The sequence below is a fragment of the Hypanus sabinus genome, chromosome 10, assembly GCF_030144855.1.
Source record: "Hypanus sabinus isolate sHypSab1 chromosome 10, sHypSab1.hap1, whole genome shotgun sequence".
Taxonomy (NCBI): domain Eukaryota; kingdom Metazoa; phylum Chordata; class Chondrichthyes; order Myliobatiformes; family Dasyatidae; genus Hypanus; species Hypanus sabinus.
This window is the reverse complement of record NC_082715.1, coordinates 75826611-75850525: the sequence shown is the minus strand read 5'-3', so window position 1 is coordinate 75850525 and position 23915 is coordinate 75826611. Positions and strand designations below refer to the sequence as shown.

Here is a 23915-nt window from a genome sequence, read left to right as displayed (position 1 = left end):
GTTTAGGTAATAATGACACAAAAAAAATCTGTACATGCTCAAACGAGTGCTGGAGAAAGAACTTCCAGGTTTTATTTTCGATCCCGATCCGCGGTAACCTACGCACATCCTCCCGTATACTTTAAATCATCTCTAGATTACTTATAATACCTAATACAATGTAAATTGTTGTTATACTGTATTGTTTAGGGAATAATGACAAGAAAAAAAAAGCCTGTAATGCTCAACAAGTGCTAGAGAGAGAACTTTCGTGTTTTCCCAATCCACAGTTGGTTGAGCTCACACATCCGAAACCTGCGGATAAGGAGGGCCCACTGTGATGGTTGGGCTTTATAACGTATTGGTTAGATTGCACTTGGAGTACCGTGAGCAGATTTGGGCCCTTATCTAAGAAAAGTTGTGCCACCATTGAAGAAAGGAGGTTCACGATAATTTTCTGAGAATAAAAGTGTTAACTTATGAGGAGTGTTTGATGTCTCTAGGCCTATACTCACTGGAGGTTAGAAGAACGTGGGGGGGGGGGAATCTCTTTGAAACCTATCGAATATTGATGGGCCTTGATAGAGTGTAGTGTATGTGGAGATGAGTTTTCCTGTAGTGGGGGAGGCTATGACCAGAGGCTCCAGCCTCAGAATAGAAGAACATCCCTTTAGAACAGAGAAAAGGAAGAATTTCTTTAGCCAGAGAATAGCGAATTGATGGACTTCACTGCCACATACAGCTGTGGAGGCTGTCAGTGGGGATATTTAAAATGGAGGTTGAAAGGTTGTTGATTAGCCAGGTATGATAGAAATGCATAGCAGACACATAATTCTGCTTCTATGTCTTTATTATTATTTATTGGCTTTATTTTTTTAAATCCTTCACATACATAAGGAGTAAAAATCTTTATGTTATGTCTTTGTCCAAATGTGCAATCATTGTAATTTATAATAACTTACAATAAATAGAACAGTCAATCTAACATAGAATACACTCAAGTCAATGAGAGTTAATCAGTCTGACAGCCTGGTGGAAGATGCCTGTTGGTCCTGGCTTTTATGCTGTGGTACCATTTCCTGGATGGTGGCAGCTGGAATAGATTGTGGTTAGGGTGACTCGGGTCTCCAATGATCCTACAGGCCCTTTTTAAACACATGTCTTTGTAAATGTCCTGAATCATGGGAAGTTCACAACTACTGAAGCGCTGGGCTGTCCACACTGCTCTCTGCAGAGTCCTGCAATTAAGGGAGGTACAGTTCCCCCACCAGGCAGTGATGCACACAGTCAGGATGCTCTCAATTGTGCCCCTGTAGAAAGTTCTTAGGCTTTGGGGGCTTTTACCAAACTTCCTCAACCGTCTGAGGTGAGAGAGGTGCTGTTGTGCCTTTTTCACCACACAGCTGGTATGTACAGACCACGTGAGATCCTCGGTGATGTGGATGCCAAGGAACTTAAACCTGTTTACCCTCTCAACCCCAGATCTATTGATGTCTATAGGGGTTAATCTGTCTCCATTCCTCCTATAGTCCACAACCAGCTCCTTAGTTTTGCGACATTGAAGGAGAGGTTGTTTTCTTGACACCACTGTGTCAGGGAGATGACTTCTTCCCTGTAGACCACCTCATTATTGCTTGAGATAAGGCCAATCAATGTAGTGCTGTTAGCAAATTTAATTAGCAGATTACAGCTGTGGGTGGTGACACAGTTATGGGCATACAGGGAGTAAAGGAGGGGACCTACTACACGACCCTGAGGGTGTTGAGAGTCAGAGGGCTGGAGGTGAGGGAACCCACTCTTACCACCTGCCAGTGATCTACAGAAAGTCCAGGATCCAGCTGCACAAGGCAGGGTCAAGGCTGAGGTCTCTGAGCTTCTTGTCGAGCCTGGTTGGAACTACGGTGTTAAATGCTGAACGGTGCTAAATGCTGAACGTAGTCCAAGAACAGCATTCTCACGTAAGCATCCTTCTTCTCCAGATGTGTAAGGACAGTATGTAGAGCAGTGGCTGTTACATCGTCTGTCAATTGGTTGTGTCGGTAGGCAAATTGTTGGGGGTCCAGTTTGGGTGATAGCAAGCTGCAGATGTAATCCTTGACCAGCCTCTCAAAGGTTTTGCTTATTATTGAGGTGAATGCGACAGACATGTTACCTTGGTCTTTTTTGGTACGGGGACAATGGTGGATAATTTGAAGCAGGGCACTCTACACTAGGAGAGGGAGAGATTAAAAATGTCAGTAGACACATCTGCTAGTTTTGCTGCGCACATCCTGAGTACTCGCCCTGGGACGCCATCCAGTCCTGCAGCCTTGCGACTGTCCACTTGTTGGAAACATCTGCATACCTCAGCCTCAGGACCAAGTTGCAGGTTGTAGTAGTGGCTTTATTCAGAAGCTGAGTTAGTGACATCGAACCAAGCATAAAAGCGATTGAGGTCATCTTACGGTCTTATGGGAGGGTATTCCATAGGAATGTGCAGGCAGTGGCTTTCCTGCACACATGTTATTACCCTCTTTGGTGATAAAGATTACAGGCTTGGAAGGTGTTTTAGTAATAGCAGCAGCAGCTTTGGTAAGGAATTGTAATCGATTTTAGCTATAGCTGTGATGCACTGGTAATAGAGGGCACGTACACTTAGGCCAGGGGTCGGCAACCCGCGGCTCCGGAGCCGCATGCGTCTCTTTCATCTCTGTGCTGCAGCTCCCCGTGGTTTGTTAGTTTTTGAAATGTAATTCGAAATTTGAAGATTATGGTGATCTTGTACAATCTAAATAAAAAGTTGTGGCGACCCCATTTCCTGGCACATCCAAACTGGCTCACAATTAGCCACTGTTCCGGCTAAGGGAGATAGCCTACAGGGGTTTGTGAGTACGTGTCTTTTGGAGCATCCCACGGGGGGGCGGGTTGAGGGAGGCTTTAAAGCAAGGCTGTTTAGTTTGAATAAAGTTATCTTTGACTACAGTGTCGTTATTTTAGCGCTGCGTGTAGCACACCGCCACAATGTGTTTTTTTTATCGCTATTAATATACGTCACCACTGCCAATCCCTGACACCCGCCAGTGCGCGATTTCTTTTAATTTTTCGATCGAGTAACCTTCAACCCAACGTCTTTTTTTTGGAGTTCAAAATGTTTTTGTTGCATGCAAAAATGTAATTTCGTTTTCTCTGCAGGAGTTCATCAATTTCATAAATGCAACACATTATAGTTTGTTTATACATAGCATAAAGGCAAAAAAAACGTTGTATGCAGTGTTATTTCATTTTAAATGTCAAACGGGTTTTGTGGCTCCCAGTGTTTTCTTTTCTGTGGGAAATAGGTCCATATGGCTCTTTCAGTGGTAATGGTTGCCGACCCCTGACTTAGGCTGTTGGGTGGGGTGTTAATTAAGTGGGCTGTTTAGATCAGAATCAGGTCAAAGTAAATTAATTGTCTAAGTATGTATATGTCACTATTTACAAGAAAATAAAAAAATAGAATTTATAAAAACCTGTACCTAAACACTGACAAAAACAACCTAATGTGCAAAACTATGACAAATTGTGCAAAAAAATACTGAGAAGATGAGTTATAGTCCTTGAAAATGAATCTGTAGTTTGTGGAATCAGTTCAGTGTTGAGGTGAGTGAAGTGACCTACGCTGGTTTGGGAGTCTGATGGTTGTAGGGTGACAACTGTCTCTGAATCTTGTGGAGTGGGACCTCCTACCCGATGGTAGAAGTGAGAAGAGAGTGTGGCCTGGATGCTGGGGCTCCTTGATGATGGATGCTCCTTTCTTGTGGCAGTGCTGCTTGAAGATGTGCTCAGTGATGAGCAGGGCTTTACCTGTGATGAACATGGACGGAGCTGTATTCACCATTTTCTGTTTATTGAGTTTATTGTTACTGATGTTTGTTGGTAAATTTGTTGTTTTGCAGGAGCAGTACAATGCAAGACATAAAAATTACTATAACTTACAATAAGAACATATAAAAAACATAGGGCAAAAAGAGATCAAAATAATGAGGAAGTGTTCATGGCTTCATGCACCCTTCAGAAATTTCACAGCAGAGGGGAGAAAGCTGTTCCTGAAACATTGAGTATGCGTCTTCAGGCTTCTGTACATCCTCATCGATGAGAAGAGGGCACCTGTTGGATGCTGAGGGCACTTACTGATAGATGTTACTTTCTTGAGACATCACCTTTTGAAGATGTCCTCGATGGTGGGGAGGATGGTGCCCCATGATAGAACTGTTTGAGTCGACAACCCTCTGCAGTAGCTAAATCTAAGTGTGTTTGGAACTGCACTAATACAAGTACAGAGAACCTTATCACACTCCTGTCGTGCTCTGTAGAGAACGAGGTGGTGAGTCATACAGTTAATCCTCTGTTCAGTGGTGTACAGTGACTGCTCTTCTCCAACCTGCTCCAGGAGGTTGATGGTGGATAGTGGGTTAGAAGAATGAGTGGGGTTCTCATTGAAACCTATCAAATACTGAAAGGCCTAGATAGAGTGGATGGGGAAAGAATGTCTCCTATAGTGGGGGATTCTAGGACCACAGGGCACAGCTTCAGAATACAAAGATAGCCCTTTAGAACAGAGATGTGGAGGAATTTCTTTAGCCAGAGGGTGGTAAATCTGTGGAATTCATTACCACAGGCAGCTATAGAGGTCAAGGCATTGGGTATATTTAAAGCAGAGGTTCATATGTTCCTGATTAGTAATACCATCAAAGACTATGGGGAGTAGCAGGAGAACGGGGTTGAGAAGAATAATAAATCAGCCATAATCAAATAGAGCTGACTCAATGGGCCAAATGGTGCAATTCTGCTCCTATGCCTATTGGTCTGAATTCCAGTGTAGCCCATGCTACTCTTGCTGAACTTACTGTGGACAGCACTGCAGACAGGCTGCCTACTATGACATCTATTTGGTCTGCTCGCACACTCATCATTGAGTAAGATTCAACGATGATTTACAGCCAGAGGTATTCACCAATGACAACTTCTGTGGACTTACAGAGGGTGGGCAGATGCTGAAGAGTTAGTGTTCAGTGCTAGAAATGCGACAGGGAGCTGTTACTGGAGATGATTATTGGAAGACAAGCTGGATTGTGATCGTTTGTGGCTGCACTAGCACGACGATCGGATTACTGTGGGCTTGTTTTGCTGATATCATCCCACGCACCATCAATCTACAGTACATGACTCTCAAAGACTTGTCCTATATTATTTTTTTTGACACAGTATATTAATTCACCACTTTGTAATTATATGTGCTGTATGTGCCTTGTGCTGTACTGTGTTTTGCACCTTGACTCTGGAGGAATGCTATTTCATGGATATTCATGTATGAATGAATGATAATTAAACCTGAACTTGTTGCGTGGACCCTGCAGATGTTGCTCATACAAATCTGAATGTCATTTATATCCTGCTGCATACAGACAGTGGACTGCTTCATTTCTGAGAAGTTGCAAATAGAAATGGATACAAAAGATTCTGCAGATGCTGAAAATCTTGAGCAACACACAACATGCTGGAGGAACTCAATAGGTCAGGCAGTATCTACATAGAGGAATGAACAGTCAACGTTTCACCAGGTCTCTGCCTGAAATAGAAATGAACGTTGTTAACATCCCTACTTTTGAGCCTAGGATGGAGGGGTTGGGCTTAGAACACTACCCTGGGCATTAAAATTGCCATTAAATTTTCCTGATTGATAATGACTAATGGTGCTTCATGTTCATAGCATTACAACTAATAGCCACTTCCTTTAGCTTTTATAGAAGACTTTCTGTCCTGGCATTCAGTTTGATAGAATTAAATTTAACCAGATTCTTTATTCTTACCTGATGCTGGAACTTGGACGGATCCCTCGCACTAACAGGTACAACACTGCCGTATACGTGGAGCTCACGCACAATAGAGACTCCTCCCTTCAACTCAGCTCGGAATGTCTCTTCAGAGCACTTTCGCAAGCGGAGTAATCCAATCAGAATGTCTTGCTCAGGATCCTCATATGACAGGAATGTTTCCCAGCCACCATTTGCAACGTAATCTCTTCTTACCAGTTCTACCTGAAAGAAATTAACTATACACTCAGACAAGGTTCAGACCTTTAACCTAATGGTTAAGAGATCCTCCTGCTACAGATGGCATGCTTTGTAATTACCTATCTAATGCAGCATGAACTATTAGTGATAGGAAACTTAACAAACAAGTCCTAAGCATAAGAGATTCTGCAGATACTGGAGATCTTGAGCAACATTTACAAAATGCTGGAGGAACTCAACAATGGAGGGGAATAGCAGTCAATATCTTGGGCCTAAACCTTTCATCAGGACTAGAAAGGAGGGAAGCAGAAGCCAGAATAAGCAGGTGACAGGTGAGAGCAGGTGGAGTGGAAGAAACAGGTAGAAGTAGAAATGAGTTAAAGGAGGAGGAATCTGATAGAAGAGAACAGTGGAACTTGGAAGAAAGGGAAGGACGAGAGGAACAGGTAAGGAGAGTGGGTGAGTGGGGAACCAGAATGAGGAATGGAAAAAGAGAAAATGTGGGGAGAGAAATTACCAGAAGTGAGAGTAATCCATATTCATGCCATCATTTTGGAGGCTGTCCAAACAAAATAGACCTGAGGGTGGCCTCATTGTGGCAGTAGAGGAGGTCATGCTAGACATGTGGGAATGGGAAGCCGATTTGAAATGGGTGAATCGAGTAAATAGGACTCAGGTGCCTGTTGGAGAAAACTGATTGAGTTAAATACTAATAAATCACTCTGGCAGATCACAGTACAAATGGCTGATTACCTGAACTATTCATGCTTACTGAGGAATTGGTTGAGATTAGGCTAATTGTCCTATCAGGAGTAGATAGCTTTTCCCTATGCAGATGAATGACTTACTGGGATCTGTTAAGGATCATCAGAGCCCATCCTTATTAGGTGTCAGCTCTCCTTTTTTGTCTTCACACCTTATCTCTGAGCTGCAGCTCCAAACATTTTCCCCACTAAAGGGTAGATAATCAAAGTCCATAAAGAAATTAAAGATCTGTGCCAGTTCAGCAGGACTTCAGTCAGAGTTCAATGCTCCCTCTTAACTCAAATTTCTATCATCCAGGGAGAACACTGATTTTAATCTGACTGCAAAAAGCAGTTAAAGTGACAAGAATATAAATGGGTGAACGAACAGAAATACAGAGAAGGGGTGTGGAGGTGGAGATGAAGTGCCAGACTCTAACCTCCAGAGAAAACTGCAAAACAGACAATGATGAAAGGTCCCATAATTTGGCAACAATTTCCCTTTGTTTATTCTTAGACCAGTGTCACTGTGTTTTCAGGTAACACAAACTAATGGCATACAGCAGAGACTTGCATTGAAGGAATTCACCAGTGTAGCACATGCTGCTCTTGCTGAATTTACTGTGGACAGCACTACAGGCAGACATTTATTTACCTTGCTCACACACTTATCAAAGAAAGGAAGTGCTGGCATTGGAGAGGATCCCGAGGAGGTTCTCGAGAATGACCCGGGAATCAAAAGGTTAGTGTATGAGGAGCATTTGATGTTACTGGGCCTGTATTCACTAGAGTTTAGAAGAATGAGTGGGGATCTAATTGAACCCTATCAAATACCGAAAGGCCTAGATAGAGTGGATGAGGAAAGGATGTTTCCTATGGGGGGGGGGGGGGGGGGTTGTTCTAGGACCACAGGGCACAGCCTCAGAATACAAGGATGGCCCTTTAGGACAGAGATAAGGAGAAATTTCTTCAGCTAGAGGGTGGTGAATCTGTGGGACTCATTACCACAGACAATTATAAAAGTCAAGGTATTGGGTATATTTAAAGCAGAGGTTGATAGGTTCCTGATGAGTAATACCATCAAAGGTCATGGGGAGTAATCAGGAGATTGGGATTGAGAGGATAATAAATCAGCCATAATGAAATGGTGGAGCAGATAAATGGGCTGGATGGCCCAATTCTGCTCCCATTTTTTTTTTGGTCTTAATTCCAGTGTAGTCTACACTGCTCTTGGTGATCTTTCTGTGGACAACACTGCAGACGGGCTGCCCACTAGGACATCTGTTTGACCTGTTCACATGCTAGTCATTCAGTACAATTCAATGATGCTTTACAGCCAGAGGCAATTTCTGTGGACTTATAGAAGGTAGGCAGATGCTGCACGGTTAAAACTGAGCAATGATCCATACATTTGGTAGAAATACAGAAAGGTAAGTTGGAAGGTAATTAAAAGATTAAAGGTAAAGACAGATTAGCTAGATTTGTCACATGTACATTGAAACATACAGTGAAATGCGTTGTTTGAATCAACAACACACTTTGACGATGTGCGGGCTGCCTGCAAATGTCATCATATTTCTGGAACCAACATAGCACACACACAACTTACTAACCCTAACCTGTACACCTTTGGAGTGTGAGGAGAAACCAGAACACTCAGAGGAAACCCACGGTCATGGAGAAAACATCTCACAGACTGTGGCAGGAATTGAACCCTGGTTACTGGCACTGTAAAGCATTATGCTAACTGCTACACTACCGTGGGCTGCCACAGTTACGTAGCAGTTAGCGGGCCCTATTACAACTCAGGCCATCAGAGTTCAGAATTCAATTCCAACGCCCTTTGCAAGGATTTTGTATGTCCTCCCCTTGAATGTGTGGATTTCCTCTGAGTGCTTCAGTTCTCTTCCATAGTCCAAAGATGTACCAATTAGTAGGTTAATTAGTCATTGTAACTTGTCCTGTTACTAGGCTAGGGTTAAGTAGGTGGGTTGTTGGTTGGGCCTGTTGCATGGTGTATCTCTAAATAGAAATAAGTAAAACACTAGCATGTCACTTGCAGACTGGAAAGGTAAATACAAGCATCAACTCCATGTGCTGAATGGTTCTGTTTCTATGCTTAAGAATTCATGGTAACTTCTCTAACTGACAGCAATAAATATTTTCATACTGGTTAATTTGTTCAATAGTTAGAAATGCACTGTCTGTTTCTATGGAATGATGCACTAAATGGCTGCATCAACTTCCTTTCACAATTACATCTGTTATCATATCATGCACTGAAAAAAGTCCAGAAACGAAAGAAAAATGCAAAGTTTGAAAGCCTTAAAATAATTAATCTGACTAAAAATTGTGAAAGAGAGCACCTAGTCATATTGAGAGCTGTGCCTACCTGATATGGTCGGACTTTATGATGAATTTCCTGGATTCCAACCTCTCTTGTCCGAACATCTCGACACTGAAAAGGGTACAGACAAGTTAGCAAATTCCTAATGCACAAACAGTGGGAGCATCTAAAGATCCACCTATTCTGTGAATCTTACAAAGACTCACAAACTACCAGCTGGATTGTACTACATCAGATGACAGCTTAAACTGAAACCAAACCAGGCGATGTTCAGTTCCCTGGTACAACAAACTGGATTCTTGACACCACAATCTACCTTATCGTTTACCTGCATTGCACTTATTCTGTAGTTGTTACACTTTATTCTGCATTCAGTTATTGCTTTACCTTGCTCTACCTCAAAGCATTTGATTTGTACAAAAGACAAGTGTTCCAATATATCTTGGTACATGTGACACTAATACACCAATTTCAATACATGTGCCTTTTCAATACAGCTGTAGCACCTGCAACATGGTAAACTTCACAATAAAAAAGCAAAAAAATACAATCCATCTTAACACCCACCCCTAAACCACTGCCAATCTCACACACATGTTAACCCAGCCCTGGTTTCAATGCAGAATTTCCTCAAAGTGTTATTTTATCTGTTTCACCTGCGACTCTTCCTACATTGCAAAGTTAGGAATGGAGATGCACATTGCTAACTGGGAAATGTCTATTTTGCCAGATGATGAAATCATCTGTGTCTATATTCAGCAATACCTGGACTACATTTAGGCTTGGGTTAGTAACTGGCAAGCAACATGCACGATACACTAGACAGACCACACCCATAGAGTAATAGAGCACTAAAGCACAGAAACAGGTCCTTCAGCCCATCTAGTCCTTGCTGAACTGTTACTCTACCTAGTAGCCAGTTGCCAGGCATGGATAGCATCAGAGGCAACAGTGGTAGCGGAAGGCAGGCAGAGCACCACTAAACGTGGTGAGTTTTTTCTCCTTTCATGGTGGTTTTTCTTATTTTTAAAATCATTAAAGAGAGATAGGGTCTAGCGCAGCAGCCTTCGTTTCAGCAGCCATCATTGGAGTGGTGGCTACAGTCACAGTGGGAACTTAGAAGCTTTGACTCAAGAGGCTTCGACGAGAAGAGGCAGAGGCCAAAGAAACATATAAGAAGGGTAGGTTTTTCCTTTTGTTATTGCTGATTTGGTCTTGGTTGCCCTTAGTGCAGCTCAGGCAGGATGGCTGATATTGTAGTATTAGGGGGACAAACAGGAGATTCTGCGGCAGCAAAAGTGACGCCAGGATAGTGCATTACCTCCTGAGTGCTAGGGTCCAGGATGTCTCTGAGCAGTTGCAGAATACTCTTTTAGGGGAGGGGGTGAGCAGCCAGAGGTCGTGGTACATATTGGTACCAATGACATAGGCAGGAGAGGGGTAGAGGTCCTGTGTAGTAGTTTAGGAAGTCAGGAAGGAGGCTGAAGAGCAACCTCCAAGGTGGTAATCTCTGGATTACTCCTGGTGCCACAAGCTAGGGAAGGTCAGAACAGGAAGATAGCACAGATGAAAGAGTGGCTGAAGAGATGGTGCAGGGGCAGTATTTCGAGTTCTTGGATCATTGGAACCTTTCCTGGGGAAAGGGTGACCTTACAAATGGGATGGGTTGCACCTGAACTAGAGGGGAAACCAATATCTTTGGAGGGCGGTTTGCTCATGCAGTTGGGGAGGGTTTAAACTAGATCTGCAGGGGAGGGAATCAAAGTGAAGAGGCAGAGGATGGGACAGTTGGCACACAAGTAGAGACAGCTTGTAGGGAGTTTTTGAGGAAGGATAGGCAGATGACAGAGCAAAGATACACTCAGTCAGATGTTTGAGATGTGTCTATTTTAATGCAAGGAGCATCATAAACAGGGTGGATGATCTTAAAGAGTATGGATCAATACATGGAACTATTACATTGTGGCCATTACAGATACTTGGGTGTCTCAGGGGCAGGAATGGCTGCTGAGTATGCTGGGCTTTATATGTTTCAAGAAGGACAGGGAGGAAGGCAAAAGAGATGGGGCATGGCTTGCTAATCAGGGATAGTGTCATGGCTGTAGAAAAGGAGGAAGTCATGGATGGATTGTCTACTAAGTCTCTGTGGGTGGAAGTCAGAAACAGGAAGGGGATAATAACTCAACCGGGTGATTTTTATAGACCCCCTGAATAGTAACAGGCATCGAGGAGCCGATAAGGAGGCAGATTCTGGAACGGTACAATAATAATAGGGTTGTTGTGATGGGTGATTTTAACTTTCCTAATATTGACTGGCATCTCCTTAGAGCAAAGGGTGGAGCTTGTTAGTGTGCTCAGCAAGGTTTCTTGAAGCGATACGTAGATAGGCCAAATAGACGAGAGGCTGTACTTGATCTGGTACTGGGAAATGAACCTGGCCAGTTGTCAGATCTCTCAGTTGGAGAGCATTTTGGAGGTAGTGATCACAACTCTAACTCCTTCACCATAGCACTGGAAAAGGATAGGACAATTTGGGAAAACTTTCAATTGAGGTAGGGGGAAATATTTTGGAAGAAATCTGGCTATTTGGCAGTAACTTGGGAGCATAAATTGGGAGCAGATGTTCGCAGGGAAATGCACGGCAGAAATGTCGCATATGTTCAGGGAACATTTCAGAAGAGAAGAAAAACTTACAAAGGTTCAAGAAATTAGGTACTGCTAAAGCTCTAGAAAATTACAAGGTTGCCAGGAGGAAATTTAAGAATGAAATTGGGAGAGCTAGAAGGGGCCATGAGAAGGCCTTGGCGAGCAGGATTAAGGAAAACCCCAAGGCATTCGACAAGTATGTGAAGAGCAAGAGGATGAGCCGTGTGAGAATAGGACCAATCAGGGGCAACAGTGGAAACATGTGCATAGAGAAGGAGGAGGTAGTGGAGGTACTTAATAAATACTTTGCATCAGTATTCACTACGGAAAAGGACCTTGGCAATTGTAGGGATGACTTACAGCGGACTGAAATGGTTGAGCATATAGACATTAAGAAAGAGAATGTGCAGGAGTTTTTGGAAAATATTAGGTTAGATAAGTTGCCGGATCCGAACAAAATACACCCCAGGCTACTGTGGGAAGTGAGGGAGGAGATTACTGAGCCTCTGGCGATGATCGTAGCATCACAAGTAGGGACGGGAGAAGTACCAGAGGATTGGAGGGTTGCAAATGTTGTTCTCTTGTTCAAGAAAGGGAGTAGAGATAACCCAAGAAATATAGACCAGTGAATCTTACTTCAATGGTGGGCAAGTTGTTGGAGAAGAACCCGAGAGGCAGGATTTAAGGGCATTTGGAGAGACATAATCTGATTAGGGATAGTCAGCATGACTCTGTCAAGGGCAAGTTATGCCTTACCAGCCTGATTGAATTCTCTGAGGATGTAACAAAACACATTGAAGAGGTAGAGCAGTAGATGTAGTATATATGGATTTCAGTAAGGCAATTGATAAGGTCCCCATGTAAGGCTCATTCAGAAAGTAAGGAGGCATGGGATCCAAGGAGACCTTGCTTTATGGATCCAGAAATGACTTGCCCACAGAAGGCAAAAGGTGGTTGTAGATGGTTCGAGTTCTGCATGGAGGTTGGTGACCAGTGGTGTTCTGCAGGGATCTCTTCTGGGACATTTATAAATGACCTGGATGAGGAAGTAGAAGGGTGGGCTAGTAAGTTTGCTGATGACACAAAAGTTGGGGGTGTTGTGGATAGTCTGGAGGGTTGTCATTGGTTACAGAAGGGCATTAATAAGATGCAGAATTGGTCTGAGAAGTGGCAGATGGAGTTTAACCGAGATAAGAGTGAAGTGGTTCATTCTGGTAGGTCAAATTTGAATTTAGAATATAATATTAATGGTAAGACTCCTGGCAGTGTGGAGGATATAAAGACCTTGGGGTTCATGTCCATAGGACACTCAAAACTGCTGCACAGGTTGACATTGTTGTTAAGAAAGCACAAAGTGTGTTGTCCTTCATCAATCGTGGGACTGAGTTCAAGAGCCGTGAGGTAATGTTACAGTTATATAAGACCTTAGTGAGACCCCACTTGGAGTACTGTGTTCAATTCTGGTCATCTCACTACAGGAAGGATATGGATACTACAGAAAGAGTACAGAGGATATTTACAAGGATGTTGCCTGGATTGAAGAGTGTGCTTTATGAAAATAGGTTGAGTGAACGTGGCCTTTTCTCCTTGGAGTGATGGAGGATGAGCGGTGATCTGATAGAGGTGTATAAGATGATGAAAGGCATTGATCGTTTGGATAGTCAGAGGCTTTTTCCCAGGGCTGAAATGGCTAACATGAGAGGGCATTGTTTTAAGGTGCATGGAAGTAGGTACAGGAGGGATGTCAGAGGCAAGTTTTTCACACAGAAGTGGTGGGTGTGTGAAATGCACTACCAGCAACGGTGGTAGAGGTGGATGCAATAGGGTCTTTTAAGAGACTCTTAGGTAGAGCTTAGAACATGGAGTTTAGAACAATAGAGGGTTATGCACCACAGAAATTCTAGGCAGTTTCTAGAATAGGTTACATGGTCTGCACAACATTGTGGACCGAAAGGCCTGTAATGTGCTGTAGATTTATATGTTTTATGTTCCGCACCTGGGCGTGGCCTTCTGTACTCCTCTTGTCCATGCACTTAACTAAACTTCTCTTAAATGTTCAAATCAAAGTTCAAGGTAAATTCATTATCAATGTACACATATGTCACTATATACAGCACTGAGATTCAGTTTCCTGCAGGCATATTCAATAAATTCATAATAGAATAATAACAATAATTGAATCAGTGAAATACTACACCAACTTGGGTGTTCAACCATTGTACAAAAGACAACAAACTGCATGAATACAAATACAAAGAAACAATAATAAAAAAGTAAAAAAATATCAAGAACATGAGATGAAGACTCCTTGAAAATGAGTCCATAGGGTGTGGGAACATTTCTATGATGGGGCAGGTGAAGTTGAGTGAAGTTATTCCTTCCGGTTCAAAAATATGATAGTTGAGGGGTAATAACTGTTCCTGAGTCTGCTGGTGTGAGTCCTGCTACCTTCTTCATGATGGTAGCAGCAAGAAGACAGCATGACCTGATTGCTGGGGTTCCAGATGATCGATGCTCCTTTCCTGGATAACTCATGGTGTACATGTGCTCAGCAGTGGGGAGGGCATTACCCATGAAGGACAGGGCTATGTCCACAACATTTTGTAGAATTTTCTGTTCAAGGGTATTGGTGTTTTCACATCAGGCTGTGATGCAACCAGTAAATATACTCTCCACGACACATCCACAGAAGTTTGTTAAAGCCTGCTTATATTAACCCTATCTATGCCCCTCATAATTTTATATACCAATCTATACCCATCATCATTTTGTATACCCATCTATACTGCTCATAATCTTATGTACCTTCTCCATCTCCAACTAGTTCCTATTGATATTGAATGGCCAGGAGTCACTGATTTCTTCACAATCAATATTGTAGTGGACAAGATATATCAGAAGATGGTCATTAAACCAGATCAGAGACTGGGTATTCTGCAGGGATTTGTTCAACTCCTGATCCCAAACGCACATCAAGAATGGAGTAGAATATTCTGAACTTGCCTGGAGGAGTGTACCTTTAACAATACTCAGGAAATTTCAATGCCACCATCTTCATTGCGAATGCTGAGCATTCGTTCCATTCATTAACTTCACCCTGTGGCTACAGTGTGTACATCAGCTAGATGCTCTGCAGTGGTACAAGTAGCCCATCATCAAGGGAAGTTTGGGATGGGCAACTAATATTGGCATTCACTATTGCAAGGATTAATATAAAAAGACTCAAGTTGGGTTCCAAGAGATCATATGATGAACCATTTCAATCATCCTGCAATACCTATTTCTCACCCTTGGCCCTTAAGCCTGCTCTACCATTCATCAAGATTATCATTAAACTTCTATCCCAGCATTGTCCATCCTAATATTCCTCAATCTCCTTAAAACAAATTGGGTTTGAAAGAACTTAAGCCAGCATAGACCACAGTGATAGAGAAGTCCAAAGGTTCATGACCTCCTGAGTGAAAAACCTTTCCACATCTCAGTTCACAACCACTACCACTTATTGGCAAACTATGTCCCCAGGTTCAATACCTATACCCCTTAGTCAGATAAAACAGCCTTCCTTCATCAAGGCCGTCAAGATCTACAATTTTGTACAATATGATGAGCGATATCTGTTTAATCTTGACGTCTTACTGGATTAGTTAATCACATGGCACACATTTTGATCATCTTCGTGAAATCATTCACAGAGCTTCGGAAGAATTAACAAAATAAAAGAGAAAAAATCCCGTTCACTACTTACCTCAGTTCCCCAGTCTTTCATCCTGGCCAGGGCTAGTTCTCGGAGGTTTCCGTGTTCCACCCCAGAGCTGACTAGAGGCATTGGAATATCTCTGCAAACAACAAGCATGAAATAATCTACCACACAGGCCCATTCATCATAGAACATTTACAGCACAGTTTGTGATAGCCTAATCTAAGATCAATCTAATCCTTCCCTATAACATAGCCTTTCACTTTTCTATCATTCATGTGCCTATCTAAGAGTTTCTTAATAATCAATCATGCCCATGATTGATCTGCCTCTACCAGCACACCTGCATGCACCTACCACTCTGTGTAAAAAAAACTCTGACATTCTTCCTATACTTTCCTCCAGTCACCTTAAGATTATGCCCCCTAGTATTAGCCATTTCCGCTCTGGTAAAAACTCTCTGGTTAACCACTCAACCTATGCCACTTATCATCTGATACATCTCTATCAAGTTACTGTACCTCTCATCTTCACTCAAAAGAGAAAAGGGCTAGCTTGCTCAACCTTTCCTCATAAGACATGCTCTCTAATCCATGCAGCATCCTGGTAAATCTCCCCTGCACCCTCTCTAAATCTTCCACATTCTTCCCAGAATGAGGTAACCTCAACTGAGCATAATATTCCAATTATGCTGGGACCAGGGTTTTACAGAACTGCAACATTACCTCGCAGTGCTTGAACTCAATCCCCCGATTTCATTGTTCACAATCTGTTCTACAAACACCTTACTCAGTCTACAATAAAACCAGAAAAATCAAATTACATTCAAAAGGTCCTAGATTCTGTGGGCGCATTGCTGCCCTTGTCAGATGGCAAGCCTCTCTCCACAGACCCTATCTGACCAGCTGACCATATCCAGTATTATTTGTTTTTATTTCCGATTTCCAGCATCTGCAGCACGAGAGGTGAAAGTTACGATAGTCATGGGGATTTCAATATGCAGGTAGATTAGGAAAATCAAGTTAGTACTGGATCCCAAGAGAGAGATTTGTAGAATATCTACAAGTTGACTTTTTAAAGCAGCTTACAGTTGAGACAAGGGATCAGCTATTCTAGAATGGGTGTTGTGTAATTAACTGGATTTGATTTGGGAGTTTAAGGTAAAAGAACTCTTCGAAGATAGTGATCATAATAGAATTCGCCCTGCAATTTAAGGGACAGGCAAAAGTCTGATGCATCAGTATTCCAGTGGAGTAAAGCGAATTACAGAGGCATGGAAGAGGAGCTGGCCAAAGTTGACTGAAAGGGGACACTAGCTGGGATGATGGCAGGGCAGCAATCTGGGAGCAATTCAGTAGGCTCAGGATAGAGACATCCCAAAAAAGATTAGGTATTTTAAAGGCAGGATGACACAACCATGGCTGACAAGGGAAGTCAAAACCAACATAAAAGCAAAAGAGAGGGCATATATTAGAGCAAGCATTAGTGGAATGTTAGAGGATTGGGAAACTTTTAAAAACCAACAGAAGGTAACTAAAAAAACCATAAGGGGAAAAAGATGAAATCTGAAGGTAAGCTAGCCAATTACTTCAAACAGGATACCACAAACAAGAGAAAATCTGTAGATGCTGGAGGACCTCAGCAGGCTAGGAAGCATCTATGGAAAAGAGTATAGTCGACTTCTGCGTTGCGACCATTCATGACATGCAGAATCTCCGCTGACTCCTGAGGAAGCAGAGGCACTGGCATGCTTTCTTTGCAATTATACATATGATGGGGCTAGAAAAGGTTCTTTGAGATAGTGACACCCAAGAAGTTAAAGTTGCTGACCCTCTCCACATCTGATCCTCCAATGAGTACTGGCTCATGGACCTCTGGTTTCCCTCTCCTGAAGTCTACAATCAGTTCCTTGGTCTTACTGACATTGAATGAGAAGTTATTGTTATTTCACAACTCAACCAAACCACCCCCACCAGCCTCCGGGTCCAACACATAATTTTCTGTAACTTCCGCCACCTCCAACAGGATCCCACCACCAAGCACACCTTTCCCTCCCCACCACTTTCTGCTTTCCACACGGATCGCTCCCTACACGACTCCCTTGTCCATTTGTCTCCCCCCCCCCCCCCATCCCTTCCCACCGATCTCCCTCCTGGCACTTATCCTTGTAAGCGGGACAAGTGCTACACCTGCCCTTACACTTCCTCCCTCACCACCATTCAGGGCCCCAGACAGTCCTTCCAGGTGAGGCGACATTTCACCTGTGAGTTGGCTGGTGTGATATACTGCGTCTGGTGCTCCCAGTGCGGCTTCTATATGTTGGTGAGACCCGAAGCAGACTGGGAAACCATTTCGCTGTACACCTACGCTCTGTCCACCAGAGAAAGCAGGATCTCCCAGTGGCCACACATTTTAATTCCGCATCCCATTCTGATATATCCATCTGTGGTCTCCCGTACTGTCGAGAGGAAGCCACACTCAGATTGGAGGAACACCACCTTATATTCCGTCCGGGTAGCCTCCAACCTGATGGCATGAACACTGATTTCTCTAACTTCCCTTCTCTAATGCCCCCCGCTCCCCACTCTTTACCACATCCCTTATTAATTAATTAATTCCCCCCTTTTTTTCTTTTCTCTCTCTGTCCTCACAATCACTCCCTGCCTGCTCTCCATCTTCCTCTGGTGCTCCACTCCCCCTTTCTTTCTCCCTAGGCCTCCCGTCCCATGATCCTTTCCCTTCTGCAGCTGTGTATCACTTTCGCCAATCACCTTTCCAGCTCTTATCTTCATCCCTCCCCCTCCTGCCTTCTCCTATCATATCAGATCTTCCCCTCCCCCTCCCACTTTCAAATCTCTTACTATCTCTTCTTTCAGTTAGTCCTGACGAAGGGTCTTGGCTCGAAACGTCGACTGTACTTCTTCCTATAGATGCTGCCTGGCCTGCTGTGTTCCACCAGCATTTTGTGTGTATTGTTTCAATCTTCCTGCTGTATGCAGATTCATCACCACTTTTGATATGGCTTACAATGGTGGTATCACCACAAACTTGTATATGGTTTTGGAGCTGTACTTAGCCACACAGTCATAGGTGTAAAGTGAGTAGAGCAGGGGCAAAGCACACATCCTTGTGGTGCTCCAGTATTGATGGAGATCGTGGAGGAGATGCTGTTCCCAATCTGAACTGACTGGAGTCTTCAAGTGAGGAAATCCAGTACAGTATCCAACTGCACAAGGGAGTATTGAAGCCCAGGTCTTGGAGTTTACTGATTAGTTCTGAGGGGATGATGGTATTAAATGCTGAGCTATAATCGATAAAGGGCATCCAGATGTATGCATCTTTGCTGTCCAGATGTTCAAGGGCCGTGTGAAGAGCCAACTGGGTTGATAGTTTCTTGATTACTGAGGGTGCGAGATGTTATGGGGAGAAGGCAGGAGAATGGGGTTAAGAGAGAAATGGATCAGCCATGATGAAATGATGAAGCAGGCTCAATGGAGTGAATAGCCTAATCCTGCTCCTATGTCATAGGAATCGAGAGAAAGGATCAGAATTCTAAGCAAGGAGGCATAACTTTAAGGTGATGGGAGTAAATTCCAGGGAGGATATCAGAGCCAAGACACAGAGTGGTTGATGTGTGGAACACGCTTTTACACAAAGAAAGTAGTGTTGGATGCTTGGAATGCACTGCCAGGGGTAGTGGTGGAGGCAGATACCTTCGGGACATTTAAGAGGATCTAAGATAAGCACACAGATGAAAGAAAAATGGAAGGATTTGTGGGAGAAAAGGGCTAGATTGATTGTGGAGTAGGCTCAAAGGTTGGCACAATATCATGGGCCAAAGGAGCTGTACAGTGCAGTAATGTTCTATGGTTTATGTCTATCCTTTGTGACAACCAGGCAGTGAGGCAACCAAGAAAATTCCCGAAGAGATTCCTTCAGTCGGATGAAGGTGGAGGCTCTGCTGCTAAGTGAAGCGGTACTTCCTATAACACATCAATGTATCAGTGTCCTGGCACTTCCAGATCACTTGTCCAGCTGGAATCTGAAGCTCTCATGTTGTGGCTCCAATGGCCCTTGTTACACTTGTCAGAAGACAATGGCAGGTCTCCCAGGAACTTAACAACTGTAACCCAGAGCATTTTAGTCCTATACTGGGAGGATGCTGCATTAGTTGAGATGCTGTGCTTAAAATGAGAGCTAACAGCACCACCTTGAAAAAGAAACAGGTCATCAAACCAGAAGAGAGTTTCAAAATGACAGCAGTCTCTCGAAGGGGGCATTTACACTGGGGAATACACTCTTTCAGTATCAGTTCACGCAGATAGAGGAAATCATTAATCTAGAAGGATGAGGGGGAGATGGTGCAGGGGTGATATATTCTTCCTTTTAAAATCAGTAATTTACTGTACTAGAGTTTGGCTGAACTTCCCTTTGGGTTTAGCTCTTCTGTACCTATCACACTGCAGTGATCAGTTCATCATCTTGAGCTATGTGACTCACTATGAATCACTATTAAAACACACAGAGCTACAGAACTGAAATAATGGCCTTCCTGGAAGCTGTTATTTCATCACACAGGTACTTGGAGAAAGGATGACCCATAGCAGTTCAAATGCATTGAAAGGCACTCAATTTAAGAAGCAAAATAGCAGACTTATTTCAATGTAGAGAAATCAGAAAAAGGGTACAATTTATGAGCAAGAAGCCAATAAATTTAGAGTGCTGCAGGCACAAGTGATGTGAAGATATCATTCTTTTGCTCAGTCTATTTTAAGACACAATAAATTTGATTTTTCAAAGGGCTGATACTCTATTAGATTTTAAAAAGATTCAAGCATGGTTCACAGTACAGAACACAATGATTATTCTTCAACAGATTACTCTTTGGCCAGTATATATATTTATTATTCCCGAAAGAATAAAACACCCATCTAACTGTGCCAATATTGGTCATTACTGGAACCACAATGTACTCTTTTATCTTATTATGTCATGTGGAAATTTAATTTTTTTTCCTCTATTTTCTTTGATTTATTAAACACTCATGATATGAAAACAAAAACCTTGTGGATTGAAGCAGGGGTTTACAAAGAGATAAAGACACTTGAAATGAATGGGTGAAAACTGTGGCAGATATCAATTCAATTTAGTCAAATGCAAGGTTGTACACTTCAGTCCAAGAAAGAAAAAAAACGAGTATTTCCTTAATAGAAAGAGACTAGTATCGCTGGAAAAGCAATAAAGTTAAGGTGCTGACATAAAATATGCATTCACCTCAAGAGTTTAGTATACAAAAGGAAGATACTTTGCTTCAATTGTACAGAGCATTCAGACCACATCTGGAGTTTTGGATTCAGATTTGAGCATCATACACTAGGGAAGGTGATTTTGATGTTGAAGAGATGTGGCACCATTCAGAATGACACTAAGAAAAATGAGTTAAATCATAAGTACACAGTGCATATATCTTTATATACAGAGAACTGAGAAGCATTTATCAAATTCCTTAAATTATTTGGGTACTTAACAGGGTCAAGGTAAATTTCAGAACAGGAGCGCTTAATTTCAGCCAAGTAATTGAGAAAAAAAATTATAGTGCATTTTTAAACAAAAATAATGGAAATAATTATCTCAAAGTCTAAGGATGATGGTTCTCATTTGAAATTTAAGAATGATACTGATATATTTTTGCTGATTAAGAACTTCAATAGATATAAAAGAAAGATTGGCCAATGGGACTGATCTACAGATCATGTTTGCATCAATGAGCAACACAGTCCAAGGATGTACTGGGGACAGCCCACAAGTGTCGCTACACTTTCAGCAGCAACATATCTTGGCATAAGGCCATAATACTGTAGGACATAGGAACAGAATTACGCCATTCATCAATTGAGTCTGCTCCACTATTTCATCATGGCTGAACCATTTTCCTCTCAAACCCATTCTCCTGCCTTCTCCCCATAACCTTTCATGCCCTGACTAATCAAGGATCTATCAAAACCCACCCTATGTAAACACAGTGACCTGGCCTCCACAGTTGCCTGTAGCAATGAATGCCTGAATGCCACAGGTTCAGCAACCTTTGGCTAAAAAAATTCCTCCTCATCTCCTTTCTAAACAAACATCCCTATATTCTGAAGCTGTGCCCTCTGGGTCCTAGATACCCCTGCAAAGGAAACATCTTTTCCATATTTACTCTATCTAGGCCTTCCAATATTCAATAGGTTTAAATGAGATCCCCCTTCATTCTTCAAAATTCCGGTGAGTAAATCAATCGCTCATTATACGATAACCTTTTCATACCCAGAATCATTCTTGCCTGCTTTGAAACCTTTCCAATGTCAGCACATAGTTTCTTAAATAAGGGGCCCAAAACAGCTCACAATATTCCAAGTGAGGCTTCACCAGTGCCTTATAAAGCTTCAGCATTACATCCTTGTTTTTATATTCCTGTCCTCTTGAAATGAAAAACATTGCATTTGCCTTCCTCATCACCAGCTCAACCTGCAAATTAACCTTTAGGGTATCTTGTATGAGGACTCTCAAGTCCCTTTACACCTTGGATTTTTGAATTTCCTCCCCATTTAGAAAAGAGTCTGTTTTTATTCCTTCTACCAAAGTGCATGACCGTACACTTCCTGACACTCTGTTCCATTTGCCACTTCTTTGCCCAATCTCCTAATCTGTCCAAGTCTTTCTGTAGCCTCCCTGCTTCCTCAACACTACCTGCCCTTCGACCCCTCCACTTATCTTTGTATTGTCCACAAACCTCATCACAAAGCCATCAATTCCATATCATTGACATGCAACATGAAAATATACAGTTCCAATATCAACCCCTGCGGAATACCACTAGTCATCACCAGCCAATCAGAAATGGCTCCCTTAATCCCACACTTTGCCTACTGCCAATAAGTTAATGCTCTGCCAATGCTGGTATCTTTCCTGTAATACTTTGGGTGCTTATCTTGATAAACGGCTTCATGTGTGGCACACACAAAATGCTGGTGGAACACAGCAGGCCAGGCAGCATCTATAGGAGAAGCACTGTCGATGTTTCGGGCCGAGACATCGACAGTGCTTCTCCTTATAGATGCTGCCTGGCCTGCTGTGTTGCACCAGCATTTTGTGTGTGTTGTTATTTGAATTTCCAGCATCTACAGATTTCCTCATGTTTGCTCATGTGTGGCACCTTGACTTTGGCCTATTTTATCATGTGCCTCCAAGTACCCTGAAACCATATTCTTAACAACATCTTCCCAACCACTGAGGTCAATCTAGTTGGCTTATAATTTTCTATCTTCTGCCTCCCTCACTTCTGAAAGAGTGCAGTAGAGTGGCACTTGCAATTTTACAGACCTCCAGAACCATTCCAGAATCTAATGATTCTTGAAAAATCATTACTAATGCTTCCGCAGTCTCTTTAGCTACCTCTTTCAGAACCCTGGGATATAGTCTATCTGGTCCAGGTGACTGACCTAGCTTCAGACCTTTCAGTTTCCCAAGCACCTTCTCCCTAGTAATAGCATCTGCACTCACCTCTGTCCCCTGACACTCTAAAACATCCAGCATACTGTTAGTGTTTCCCACAGTGAGGACTGATGCAAAATACTTGCCCATAATTTACTAATCGTAACCTACACAACCTTTCAATGTAGCAGTAAACCGGAACTTCCAAAAGACCCTCACATAGTCACGAGGAGAACGTACAAACTCCTTGCAGGCAGCAGCGGGAATTGAAACCGGATCACAGGTCACTGCCACTGTAAATTGCTGTTATCTGCTACAAGAATCAATGGATGTAGGGCCAGTACAGAAGAGTGGCACTGTGGTAAAAGGTCAGCTACAAGTTATTGAATGGTGCTCCAGGGGCTACAAGTGCTTATATCTTCAATTCTTACTAACACCCAGTACACACTATTTATGACAATGCCAGCAACATTATACTGTTGTATACTTAATTATATGTGCACTTTATGACAACTTGTACATCAAATACTTAAAAAAAAATCTTTTAATACTATTGTATTGATATTACTTTATGTGCCGTATGTAATACATGCACTGTGTTTTGCACCTTGGTCCCAGAGGAACATTGTTTCATTTAGCTCTATACTTATGTACAACTGAATGACAACAAACTTGAATGTGAACATGAGCTTGTCTGGAGGGCTCTGCTTAGAGAAGGATGGGGTGAAGCTCAGTAAAGCTGTTGCCATAATGTAACCCTGAATGCGATACACTCATGTCAATGGAGCTACTAAGTGAGTAATGGGAAGGACACCAGATCAAGGAAATAAACTCTAATGGGAGAATTGCAACCAACCAACCACTGGGTACAATGCAAGTAAAGAATATCCACAGTAACCTAACACATGGCCAAAAGGCCATAAGACATAAAACCAGAATTAAGCCATTTGGCCCACTGGAAACTTCCTCTCTATGTCCACTCTATCTGGTCCTTTCAA

At 42.5% G+C, this 23915-nt stretch overlaps 1 protein-coding gene across 4 annotated transcripts in view; it reads right to left on the bottom strand.

The window, feature by feature from the left end:
• Window positions 1–23915, bottom strand: part of elp3 (elongator acetyltransferase complex subunit 3) — a 130490-nt gene that overhangs the window by 41203 nt on the left and 65372 nt on the right. For all 4 annotated transcript variants that reach the window (XM_059982101.1, XM_059982102.1, XM_059982103.1 and 1 more), the window contains exons 11-13: window positions 15493–15583; window positions 9147–9212; window positions 5808–6035 (exon numbers count right to left, since the gene is read on the bottom strand). In XM_059982101.1, the coding sequence (XP_059838084.1) occupies window positions 5808–6035; window positions 9147–9212; window positions 15493–15583 (385 nt within the window). The remainder of the gene's footprint in view (window positions 1–5807; window positions 6036–9146; window positions 9213–15492; window positions 15584–23915) is intronic.